The sequence below is a fragment of the Globicephala melas genome, chromosome 11 (genome assembly GCF_963455315.2).
Source record: "Globicephala melas chromosome 11, mGloMel1.2, whole genome shotgun sequence".
NCBI classification, from domain to species: domain Eukaryota; kingdom Metazoa; phylum Chordata; class Mammalia; order Artiodactyla; family Delphinidae; genus Globicephala; species Globicephala melas.
Window position 1 is genome coordinate 60,636,811 of NC_083324.2, and position 12,306 is coordinate 60,649,116.

General features: G+C 36.4%; 1 protein-coding gene across 1 annotated transcript in view; it reads left to right on the forward strand.

The window, feature by feature from the left end:
• Window positions 1–12,306, forward strand: part of BMP5 (bone morphogenetic protein 5) — a 118,244-nt gene that overhangs the window by 52,709 nt on the left and 53,229 nt on the right. Inside the window, exon 2 of the mRNA XM_030840979.2 lies at window positions 3,687–3,879. Within this exon, the coding sequence (XP_030696839.1) occupies window positions 3,687–3,879 (193 nt within the window). The remainder of the gene's footprint in view (window positions 1–3,686; window positions 3,880–12,306) is intronic.

A 12,306-nucleotide genomic window follows, 5' to 3' on the forward strand; every position in this document is an offset into this window, starting at 1 on the left:
TCAAAGCCCTTATGCCCAAGACTATAGTTATTTTTGTCTAAATTTCAAATATAAAATTGATTGTTAATGAAAAATTGAATAATGATTGTTATCACTTAGAATTTTGAATATTGACTTTCAGAATAGAGAATATATATTTTTGAATGACTGATGAATGCTTAGATCATAAAGTATGGAACTCCTCAAGCAGAGTCTGGGACAGTGTCACGTAGTCAAACACCAGGAACATTTCTGCAGCAAACCAGTAAGTTAAAGTGAGATAAATAGGGACTTTAAAGTCACCTCAAATCAGTTAATTTCCAGTTCTTCTGCCAAATGAAGTTGAAACCAAATTTTCAGTTTTCAGAGCTTTTTGGATTTTGGACTTGTGAATGCAAGATTTCAGATCACTCTTCTGTTTCTTTTTTTTTTTTTTAATTGAAGTATAGTTCATTTACAATGTTGTGTTAGTTTCAAGTGTGCAGCAAAATGATTCATACATATATTAATATATATTATAAATATATTCTTTTTCATTATAGGTTATTATAAAATATTGAGTATAGTTCCCTGTGCTATACAATAGGTCCTTGTTTTTTACTTATTTTATATATAGTAGTGTGTTTCTGTTAATCCCAAACTCCTAATTTATCAGATCTTTATTAAAGCATAAATACTTAGTAAATTAGGACAAAGTAGTAGTTTAGAAGCAGAAGCAGCCTATCCTGGCATTTAAGAACCATAGCTTGGTGGCATCAAATGCTTGGATTTAAATTCTTTGGCAAGGTATTTCTTTTCTCTGCCTCCTCGGTTTCTTCATCTTCAAAATGAGGAAGATAATAGAACCTACTTCATAGGTTGTTATGAAGTGTAATATGTTAATATCAATAAAATGCTTAGAGTGGTTCTATTTAAATACTGTTTCATGATGTCATCTACTTTGTTTAAATTAGGGTCAGAAAAGACAATTTTACAGTGAATTAAATGTAGTTCTTAAAAAAAAATATGTAGTTCTTTGTTGGGACTTCCCTGTTGGCTCAGTGGTTAAGAATCTACCTGCCAATGCAGGGGACATGGGTTTGAGCCCTGCTCCGGGAAGATCTCACGTGCTGCTGAGCAACTAAGCCCGGTGTGCCACAACTACTGAGCCTGCTCTCTAGAGCCTGCAAGACAAAACTACTGAGCCCGCGTGCCACAACTACTGAAGCCTACACGCCTAGAACCTGTGCTCCGCAACGAAAAGTAGTCTCCGCTCACCACAACTAGAGAAAGCCTGCATGCAGCAACAAAGACCCAACACAACCAAAAATAAATAAATAAAATTGATTCTTAAAAAAAAATGTAGTTTTTCTGTAAACAAGAGTTGTGGCTAGTTTTAATATTCATACGTACACTCTAGTTATTAGAGATCCAGTTTGTAGGTGTTTTCTGTCCTTACACTTTGGAGATGGAGACCCGTTCATAGCAGTCTACACTAACGCCAGCTGGAGCTCAGACAGAAAAGAGGTTTAAATTATGGACCAAAATAGGATCTTAAAAATGTAGTCATCCTCCTTATTTAGGGAAAGTTAATTAATGATCTCTCCAGGGGAATGGACCTCTCTTAGGACCAAGATAATGATACTTAAATAAAACAAAACCTCATGAGTCATGGGAGGTGGTGTTGGTGTAGCCAGGCAGCCCGAGAGCACTGTTCTCACCAAGTCCAGGTGTAGCTTACATTTTCCTCTTTGCTTGTGTAGGTATCTGAGATGGAGGTGGGGCTGAGCTCCTAGCTCTCTTAAACCATCTCCTACTCCTCTGGAGAAAATAAACCAGAGATTATTTTGGAGGATGAAGGCAAGGAATTGTGGGTTCCTTTGTCATGAACTTCCTCTCAGACATGGAGCCCTGTCTGGCACTAGAATTTAGGAGTCCAGCAGCCTGGGTTCCCAAAAATCACTCCTCGATGATCATGATTGCCTTCTCTCTTCCTTAACCTTGACCCTTCCTCTAGTTAAGGATCCCAAGTTTCATATATTTTTAGCAGTGTTGGTATCATTTCAATTAACCTCCTAAAGATATTTTTTGTGTCTTAATCCAATATTTGAACATTGTGAATTGTTTATATAGCATACATCTTTTATCTTCTTGTAACAACATTTCAGCAATGAAATGTCACTGGATATATTTTAAAAAATTATTGTAGGTTTGTGAGACACTTGGAACACAATGCTTTGCAGTGAATTTTTTTTGTAATCTGTCCTATATTATCTTAGGTAACTGAGATTTTGAGAAACCTACCAGCACTGAGAAACTTAATTCCATCAAATGATATTGCATTACTAAAAATGAACCCTTTTAATAGGTGGTTCCTTAAGAAAGATTTTGGTACCCAGCATGAGACAGGCTGTGACCTGGGACCTGGGACCCTTTGTTGCAGTGCTTGCACCTGGACAAACATCTCTCCTCAAGCAATAAAATACAAAAAAAACCTATAAGGGACTAAATATAGTTGCGTTCATGAGCAGTTGGGGCAAATTATGGACAACAAGATACAAAAAGGCCAAAAACCCAATTGCCACTTCTGAAGAGCCTGGAGCAAAAAAAGGGTGTCAGGAGCAAAAGCAAGGTACTGTGCATGCCCCCTGCACACAACACCACGTAAGGGGTGGGCAAGCCACCCCTCTGGCCCAACTCCTGGACACACCCCTACCCTCACCCCATATAAGGAACCAGCTTGCCCCAACTTGGGAGCAAGGAAGGGAAACTGTTACTTGTTTTTGCTCCCCCCTGCTATAGCAGGGCCCCCAATAAAGCCTTGTCTGAATTTCTTGTCTGGCCTCTTATCAATTTCTATTGATTAGGAAAGGCCAAGAACACTGCTCAGTAACAAGCATAGACTGTATCCAATAATACATCATTTTACAAAGCTGGATTATGTAATGATATGCCTGACACTGTCCTGAATCCCTCAACACTCCTTAATATTCCCAAGAGGAAAAATTCTCTGACCTCATTTGGTGGGAAGGTTGCTGAAGGCGGAAATATGTTCCTCTCTCAAATTTGCATAAGAACAGAGATCTTTGGGAGACTGGATGCTGCACCACGGGTTGGGGAGGTTGTACTCAATAATCTGTAAGAACTAATGAAAGTGCATTAAAAAAGATAGAGCTTTGCATTTGCTAAAAGGAGGAAAAACGTCACCCGGGAAGACACTTTAGAAACAATCTTTCTTGTGAAAATGCATTTGTTTTGTTTCCTTGACCTCTAAAATTTCATAAACACAGCCCCAGCTGTGCCAGCAGCTCCTCGGGCCTCCTTCCGACTTTCCTCCCTCAACTGTGCTAAATCTCACCATTGACTTCACCTGGAACTCTGGAGCTTTCTATCACAGAATGCTAATTCCTGTATGAAACCTTCTCTGTTCTGGTACTTGATACACACTAGTAATAACTTTACAACCTTCACTTTTAAAAACATTTTTGGATAACCTTTCCATTTAGGAGCCAGGAATTTGTATAAAACCACAGAGGTTATATTGCTTTTGAACTAAAGGCTGTTGGTTTGTGGAATTTCCTTCAACTGGAAACATATATGAGTCTGTGGTTTTATGTTTTCCCAGTTTTATAACATCCTGCTTGTTTGTTTTCAAAGTGAAAGAATTTACCATTAATTTCCATACTTTATAAAGGCCTAACTTTTTACTTCCTTTTTTTTTTTTCCAGTTGAAAGAGACAAGGATTTTTCTCACCAGCGAAGGCATTACAAAGAATTCCGGTTTGATCTTACTCAGATTCCTCATGGAGAAGCAGTGACAGCAGCAGAATTCAGGATATATAAGGACCGGAGCAACAGCCGATTTGAAAATGAAACAATTAAGATTAGCATATATCAGATCATCAAGGAATACACAAATAGGTATCAAATTTATATCTGACTTATTATCCTAGCAAATAAATGTTACATTGTAGTAAAATCCATTGATAACCCACGTTGTCTAGCAAGTCATGCTTCTTTGAATGTAATGGCATCAAGGCAGGTATAGACACATGAAAGATACATGTAACTGATCTGAAATGTGTCTTGTACATTTCACAGCTTTTCCTACTCCTTACACCAATCTGTGTGCTAGAGGGTCTCATGCTCCCCTGTATGTGATTTTCAGGCCCTTCATTTGTAAATGAGAAAACTTTCATTTTATTCTGCACATATGAAATTTATAATTAAGATGATTTAAATTACTTGTTGTTTTATAAATTGGAGATGAGTGGCTTTATTTTTCCCTGGCATAGTGTAAACTCTGTTTAGTGTTATGTGGATTTTGATGGAAGACATTGTATTTGCAATAGATTCTGACAGTTAACCTGTATGTCTTCTGTCTATAAAATGCTTAATTCAAAATGGTACAAAAATAGACAGAGAATCTGAAATACTGAATGTATGATAACCTCAGCTGATAATTACTGCAAATGAGCCATCACATATAAGAATTAGAAAGGGACTTTAGTGGTGTTTTCAGACCAGTGCAGAAATTGCTTGGGTAACACCTTTTACAAATGATTAGCACTTTTGTTGGACAGCTCTTACATTTTTAAAGAAAATTCTTATTGGAATATTATATTGAGGTGAAATTTGTCTTCCATTCATTAAATCTAGATTTTCCCTTTGATGAAATACTATGTCCTTGTTTGATGAGATAAATATTTAAAGACAGCTGTCATAAGCTCACTAAGGCCTCTTTCTCTCCTTACTGAATATTTCTAGTTCCTGGCCTTTGGATTTTTCTTGGTCTTCTAGTGAGTAGGATTTCTCAATGGGTGTTCCATAGAACACTAGCCCCTCACAATACTCAATGAAGAAAAAGAATAAAAAGCTTCTGGGTTCAAAAGCATTTGAAAAGTCTACTTGTTAGACCGTGTTTTAGGAGATTCACGATGCATATCAGAATAGTAAAGTCTTGCAAGGTCTTTATGGTAAAGAAACTTGTCAATTTGGTTTTTCCTAGTCTTCCTCAAAATTATTCGACTATGGAATCTTTTTCTTTGGGTCTGTAATACTTAATATCCTATGAAACACTGGTTTAGCAAGACACACCTTAATAAATACTGGTCTCTGTACACTGTTATTTTAAGAGCACTAATTTCAAGGCAGAAAGATCTCTGTTCTTTTCTCAGCTCTAACACGTACTAGCTATTTGTCTGTGGGTGAATTTTTTGTTTTTTGTGTTAAATCTCAATCCTGTGGTTCCAGTTATAAAATGAGGATACTAATTTTTTTCTCACAGGGACAGAGCCTGGCATACTACATTATTCTTTTAAATACTAAATAATGGGGGTGTCTTTTAAAATTAAATGACTAGAATTGAAAATAATGCTCCAAATACCATCTAATTATATTGCCATAGCTAACAAATATTTTATTTATAATTCTTCTTTTCTGCATCTGTTTCCACACTTGGGCTGGTGAGCTCCTTAAAGAAGGGATAGTGTCTTAAGTGATTTTTTTTTTTTTTTTTTTTTTTAGTCTCAGCACTATGAATTTGTTTGATACAGTTTTGAAATTATCATTACCCATGAATGGGATACTTCTTCCATGAACATATCCTAAAATACTTGAATTATCTTACCTTTTGACCATTCACAATATATTTTTATGAAAGTTGAATTTGTACTTGGTTATTCAACATACCAAGTATTTTTTACAGGAAATGTTTGTACAGCAGGCCCCTATTTATTAATTAATTGTTTGAAACTAAATATAGACATTTACACTGATCACAATTAAAGGTCCTAACTTTTATTTAGGTCCATTTTTCTATCTGCTCAGGATATATATATATATATATTTTGCGGTACGCGGGCCTCTCACTGTCGTGGCCTCTCCCGTTGCGGAGCACAGTCTCCAGAGGCGCAGGCTCAGCGGCCATGGCTCATGGGCCCAGCCCCTCCGCAGCATGTGGAATCTTCCCAGACTGGGGCACGAACCCGTATCCCCTGCATTGGCAGGTGGACTCTCAACCACTGCGCCACCAGGGAAGCCCTGCTCAGGATATTTTTGAATGTCATCCATTGAACTAGCTACCCTTTGAGGTTTCTTTCACTCTATTTTCTAAGTATGTTAACTACAGTTACATAATTTAAAACATAATAACAATGATGAGAATAAAGGACTAATAGAAGAGTCCATTGATAATAATATATAGATTTATTTATGAATGAACCCATGCTGATTTTTATTAATAATACATTTGAAATATTTATGAGTATTGATGCTTAATCAGATCTCATAATTTTTGGAAGTTTCATTTCTCTCTAAAAATGGAACATTTGTCTATCTTGAAACTTTGGTATTTCTCTAATTATAACTGATGTTAAACATATTATTTTCAATGTTTCTACAACTCCATCTGCCTGCTCTTTGAGTATTCTTGGGTATAATTTGGCTAAGACTTTACTTATTTTAACATGTGTACTTAATCTACTCTAAGATCCAGAATTTCACTGATACTTTTCCTAAATCTTTGAAAATGATTTCTAAAATCTAAAGTACATGTATCTCTTTGATTGGTGTTGTCTCACTCTACCATTCCAGACTCTAGGGTGGCAGAGATTGGATAGGATTCTACTCAATTTAATGAAAATTATTTTGAAATTTTTAATTCAGTAAATTCAATTCAATATTGATTCAATTCTACCAAGTTCACATTTTTTGAACATTTACTATTAAGTATTGTTGCTGAATTATGATTTTCTCCTGTAGGGTTATGCTATACCTATTGTCTTCTGTGTATTTGTTTTTGGTAATGGGTATGGAATTTTTTCCCCCAATTATTTGCTTCAATGTCTGAAACATACAAATGTACACATGCATACTGTACATTTCAATTTTATGTATCATTGACCAGGTGGGAGAATCTCTCACAAAATGCCTTCCTTATCTTTGAAAAAGGCAGTCATCCACTGTCAGTGGTTCGTTAATCCACAGTGTAAGAAAATGCAACCCTGTGCTGTGCTATTGTCTGTAAATCTAGGATCCCCTTTTAACACTCCACTTTCTCTGCCAAAGAAAGACATTTAAGGGACATAAGATATAGAAACAGCATATACGCCTCTTAGTGTATTTCAGGTTTCTGTGTAGAATTTCAAAGCCTTTGTAGAAAATGGTAGCATATAGTAATAAGAGCAGGGTCTTCGGAATTCCCACATGGGGAAATTGATGTACATCTTGGAGTCTCAGTTTAAAAATCTATAGACAAAAATAAAAGCAAAAATAAGCATTTCAGAACAATAAAAATATTTCAAATGATGTGGGAAAGACTGGTGCTTATCACAATGCAAAGACCAGAGTTGATACTTAATAAATATATCAGTTAACAGCTTAATAGGCGCAACTATTTTACTAGGATTTAGAGGGTTGTATACAAAGGGTAACCAAAAGTAGGTGGTTACTATAATAAGAGTAGCTACCATTTGCTACTGTTTATGTTAAGATAAAGTAAGCAAAATGATGCTAGGTGACTTTCCTTAATAAAAAATTAGCTGATCTTTGATTCATATGAAAGGAATTGGTACATTCTTAAGTCTAGTAATGAAATGAACACCACCCAACTTATGAGCAGTTGGAGCTATCTGTGAACTTGTTCCTGAAAACCCAAGTTTTAGATAAATAGTTAAATTCTCCTTTAAAATACAGTTCAAGGGGCCTCAGACATGAATCCGGGGTGCAGACTTCTGTCAAGCCCAAGTGGAGTCCTTGGCACTCTGGGTGCTGCAGGCAATGCAGATGGCCTGGCTCTGACTCTGAGGAGACAAGGCCACCCTGTGCTCCTCAGGCCACTGCCCGGCCCTTCTGGCAACTTTGGACCCCATTGCCGTGCATCAGCCAGGTGGTTCCAGGGACTTGGATGTCCGTGTCTTTTAGGGACCATTACTTCGCCAGTCACATGATTGCAGGATCTTGGTTCCCAGGCCAGAGGTCTGGCCTGAGCTCCTGTGGTGGGGGCTCTGAGTCCAAACCGCTGGACTAACAGAGAACCTCAGACCACATGGAATATCAATCAGAGTGAGGCCACCCAGAGGTCCTCATCTCAACACCAAGACTGAGCTCTATCCAACTGCCTGCAAACTCCAGTGCTGGACGTTTCAGGCTAAACAACCAGTAAGACAAGAATACAGCACCACTCATAAAAAACAAAAGAAAAAAAAGATCGACAGAAAATATGTTACAGATGATGGAGCAAGGTAAAAACCTACAAGACCAAATTTATTGAAGAAGAAATAGGTAACCTACCTGAAAAATAATTCAGAGTAATGAGAGTAAAGATACTCTAAAATCTCGGAAACAGAATGGAGAAAACACAAGAAACAGTTAACAAGGATCTAGAAGAACTAAAGATCAAACAAACTGTGATGAACAACATAATTACTGAAATTAAAAATACTCTAGAAAGAATCAATATAGAATAACTGAGACAGAATAACGGATAAGTGAGCTGGAAGATAAAATGGTGGAAATAACTGCCAGGGAGCAAAGTAAAGAAACAAGAATGAAAAAAATTGAGGACAGACCCACAGACCTCTGGGACAATATTAAACACACCAATATTCGAATTATAGGGGGCCTAGAAGAAGAAGAGAAAAAGAAAGGGTCTGAGAAAATATTTAAAGAGACTATAGTTGAAAACTTCCCTAACATGGGAAAAGAAATAGTCAATCAAGTCCAGGAAGCACAGAGAGTACCATACAGGATAAATCCAAGGAGAAACACATCAAGACACATACTAACCAAGCTATCAAAACTTAAACCGAAAGAAAAAATATTAAAAGCAGCAAGGGAAAAAAAACAAATAACATACAAGGGAATCCCCATAAGGTTAACAGTTGATCTTTCAACAGAAATTCTGCAAGCCAGAAAGGAGTGGTAGGACATATTTAAAGTGATGAAAGGGAAAAAACTACAACCAAGATTACTCTACCCAGCAAGGATCTCATTCAGATTAGACTGAGAAATTAAAACCTTTACAGATAAGCAAAAGTTAAAAGAATTCAGCACCACCAAATCAGCTTTACAACAAATGCTAAAGGAACTTCTATGCAGGAGACACAAGAGAAGGAAAAGACCTACAAAAACAAACCTAAAACAATTAAGAAAATGGTAATAGGAACATACATATGGATAATTACCTTAAATGTAAATTGACTAAATGCTCCAACCAAAAGACATAGACTGGTTGAATGGATACAAAAACAAGACCCGTACATATGCTGTCTACAAGAGACCCACTTCAGACTGAGGTACACATACAGACTGAAAGTGAGGAGATGGAAAAAGATATTCCATGCAATGGAAATCAAAAAAAGCTGGAGTAGCGATTCTCATATGATTCTCATATCAGACAAAATGACTTTGAAATAAAGACTATTACAAGAGACACAGAAGTACACTACATAATGATCAAGGGATCAGTCCAAGAAGAAGATATAACATTTGGAAATATTTATGCACCCAACATAGGAGCACCTCATTACATAAGGCAAATACTAACCGCCACAAAAGGGGAAATGGACAGTAACAAAATAATAATAGGGGACTATAACATCCCACTTTCATCAATGGACAGATCATCCAAAATGAAAATAAATAAAGAAACACAAGCTTTAAATGATAAATTAAACAAGATGGACTTAATTGATATTTATAGGACATTCCATCCAAAAACAACAGAATACACCTGTTTATGATAAAAACTCTGCAGAAAGTGTGCATAGAGGGAACCTACCTCAACATAATAAAAGCCATATATGACAAACCCAGAGCAACATTGTTCTCAATGGTGAAAAACTGAAACCATTTCCTCTAAGATCAGGAAAACAACACAGCTGCCCACTCTCACCACTATTATTCCACATAGTTTTGGAAGTGTTAGCCACAGCAATCAGAGAGGAAAAAGAAATTAAAAGATACAAATTGGAAAAGAAGAAATAAAACTTTCACTGTTTGCTAATGACATAATATTATAAATAGAGAATCCTAAAAATGCTACCAGAAAACTACTGGAGCTAATCAATGAATTTGGTAATGTAGCAGGATATAAAATTAATGCATAGAAATCTCTTGCATTCCTATACACTAATGATGAAAAATCTGAAAAAGAAATTAGGAAAACACTCCCATTTACCACTGTAACAAAAAGAAAAAAATATCTAGGAATAAACCTACCTATGGAGACAAAAGACCTGTATGCAGAAAACTATAAGGTACTGATAAAAGAAATTAAAGATGATACAAACAGATGGAGAAATATACCATGTTCTTGGATTGGAAGAATCAACATTGTGAAAATGACTATACTACCCAAAGCAATCTACAGATTCAATATAATCCCTATTAAACTACCAATGGCATTCTTCACAGAACCAGAACGAAAAATTTCACAATTTGTATGGAAACACAAAAGACCCCGAATAGCCAAAACAATCTTCAGAAAGAAAAATGGAGCTGTAGGAAACAGGCTCCTGGACTTCAGACTATACTACAAAGCTACAGTAATCAAGACAGTATGGTACTGGCACAAAAACAGAAAGACAGATCAATGGGACAGGATAGAAAGCCCAGAGATAAACCCATGCACATATGGTCACCTTATTTTTGTTAAAGGAGGCAAGAATATACAATGGAGAAAAGACAGCCTCTTCAATAAGTGGTGAGGCAAAACTGGACAGCTACATGTAAAAGAATGAAATTAGAATACTCCCTAACACCATACACAAAAATAAACTCAAAATGGATTAAAGACCTAAATGTAAGGCCAGACACTTAAAACCCCTAGAGGAAAACATAGGCAGAACACATTATGACACAAATCACAGCAAGATCCTTTTTGACCCACCTCCTAGAGAAATGCAAGTAAAAACAAAAATAAACAAATGAGACCTAATGAAACTTAAAAGCTTTTGCACAGCAAAGGAAACCATAAACAAGACGAAAAGGCAACCCTCAGAATGGGAAAAAAAAATTTGCAAACAAAGCAACTGACAAAGAATTAATCTCCAAAATATACAAGCAGCTCATGCAGCTCAATTTCAGAAAAAAAAGCAATGCATCCAAAAATGGGTGGAAGACCTAAATAGACATTTCTCCAAAGAAGAAATACAGATTGCCAACAAACACATGAAAGGATGCTCAACATCACTAATCATTCGAGCAATGCAAATCAAAAGCACAATGAGGTATCACCTCACACCATTCAGAATGGCCATCATCAAAAAATCTACAAACAATAAATGCTGGAGAGAGTGTGGAGAAAAGGGAACCCTCTTGCACTGTTAGTGGTAATGTGAATTGATACAGCCACCGTGGCGAACAGTGTGGAGGCTCCTTAAAAAACTAAAAATAGAATTACCATATGACCCAGCAATCCCACTACTGGGCATATACCCTGAGAAAACCGTAATTCAAAAAGATACATGTACCAGCATGTTCATTGTAGCTCTATTTCCAATAGCCAGGACATGGAATCAACCTAATTGTCCAATAACCAATAAATGGATAAAGAAGATGGGGCACGTATGTATAATGGATTATTACTCAGCCATACAAAGAAACGAAATTGAGTTATTTGTAGTGAGGTGGATGGACCTAGACCCTGTCATACAGAGTGAAGTAAGTCAGAAAGAGAAAAACAAATACAATATGCGAACACATATATATGGAATCTAAAAAAAAAAAAAAATGGCTCTGATGAACCTAGGGGCAGGACAGGAATGAAGACGCAGATGTGGAGAATGTACTTGAGGACACAGGGAGGGGGAAGTGTAAGCTGGGACGAAGTGAGAGAGTAGCATTCACATATATACACTACCAATTGTAAAATAGATAGCGGGCAGGAAGCAGCTGCATAGCACAGGGAGATCAGCTCGGTGTTTTGTGACCACTTAGAGTGGTGGGATAAGGAGGGTGTGAGGGAGACACAAGAAGGAGGGGATATGGGGATATATGTATGCACATATCTAATTCACTTTGTTATACAGCAGAAAGTAACAGAACACTGTAAAGCCATTATACTCTAATAAAGATGTAAAAAAAAAAATACAGTTCAAGAGGATGGGAAACTGCTTATCTATGAATTTATTTTACAGAAGTATCAGAGATATAGAAAATTAGAAAAGGATTCACATATAAATGTTTTTCACAGTATTGTTGGTTACCATAGCATAGACTGAGAACATTTTAATTTTAAACAGAAGAGAAAAAGTTGCACTTTGTTTCATGGAAAATGGAAATGCTATACTTCATAGAGCAAGTATAAATTGTATTTTAAAAATATATTAGTAACACTGGAAAGTG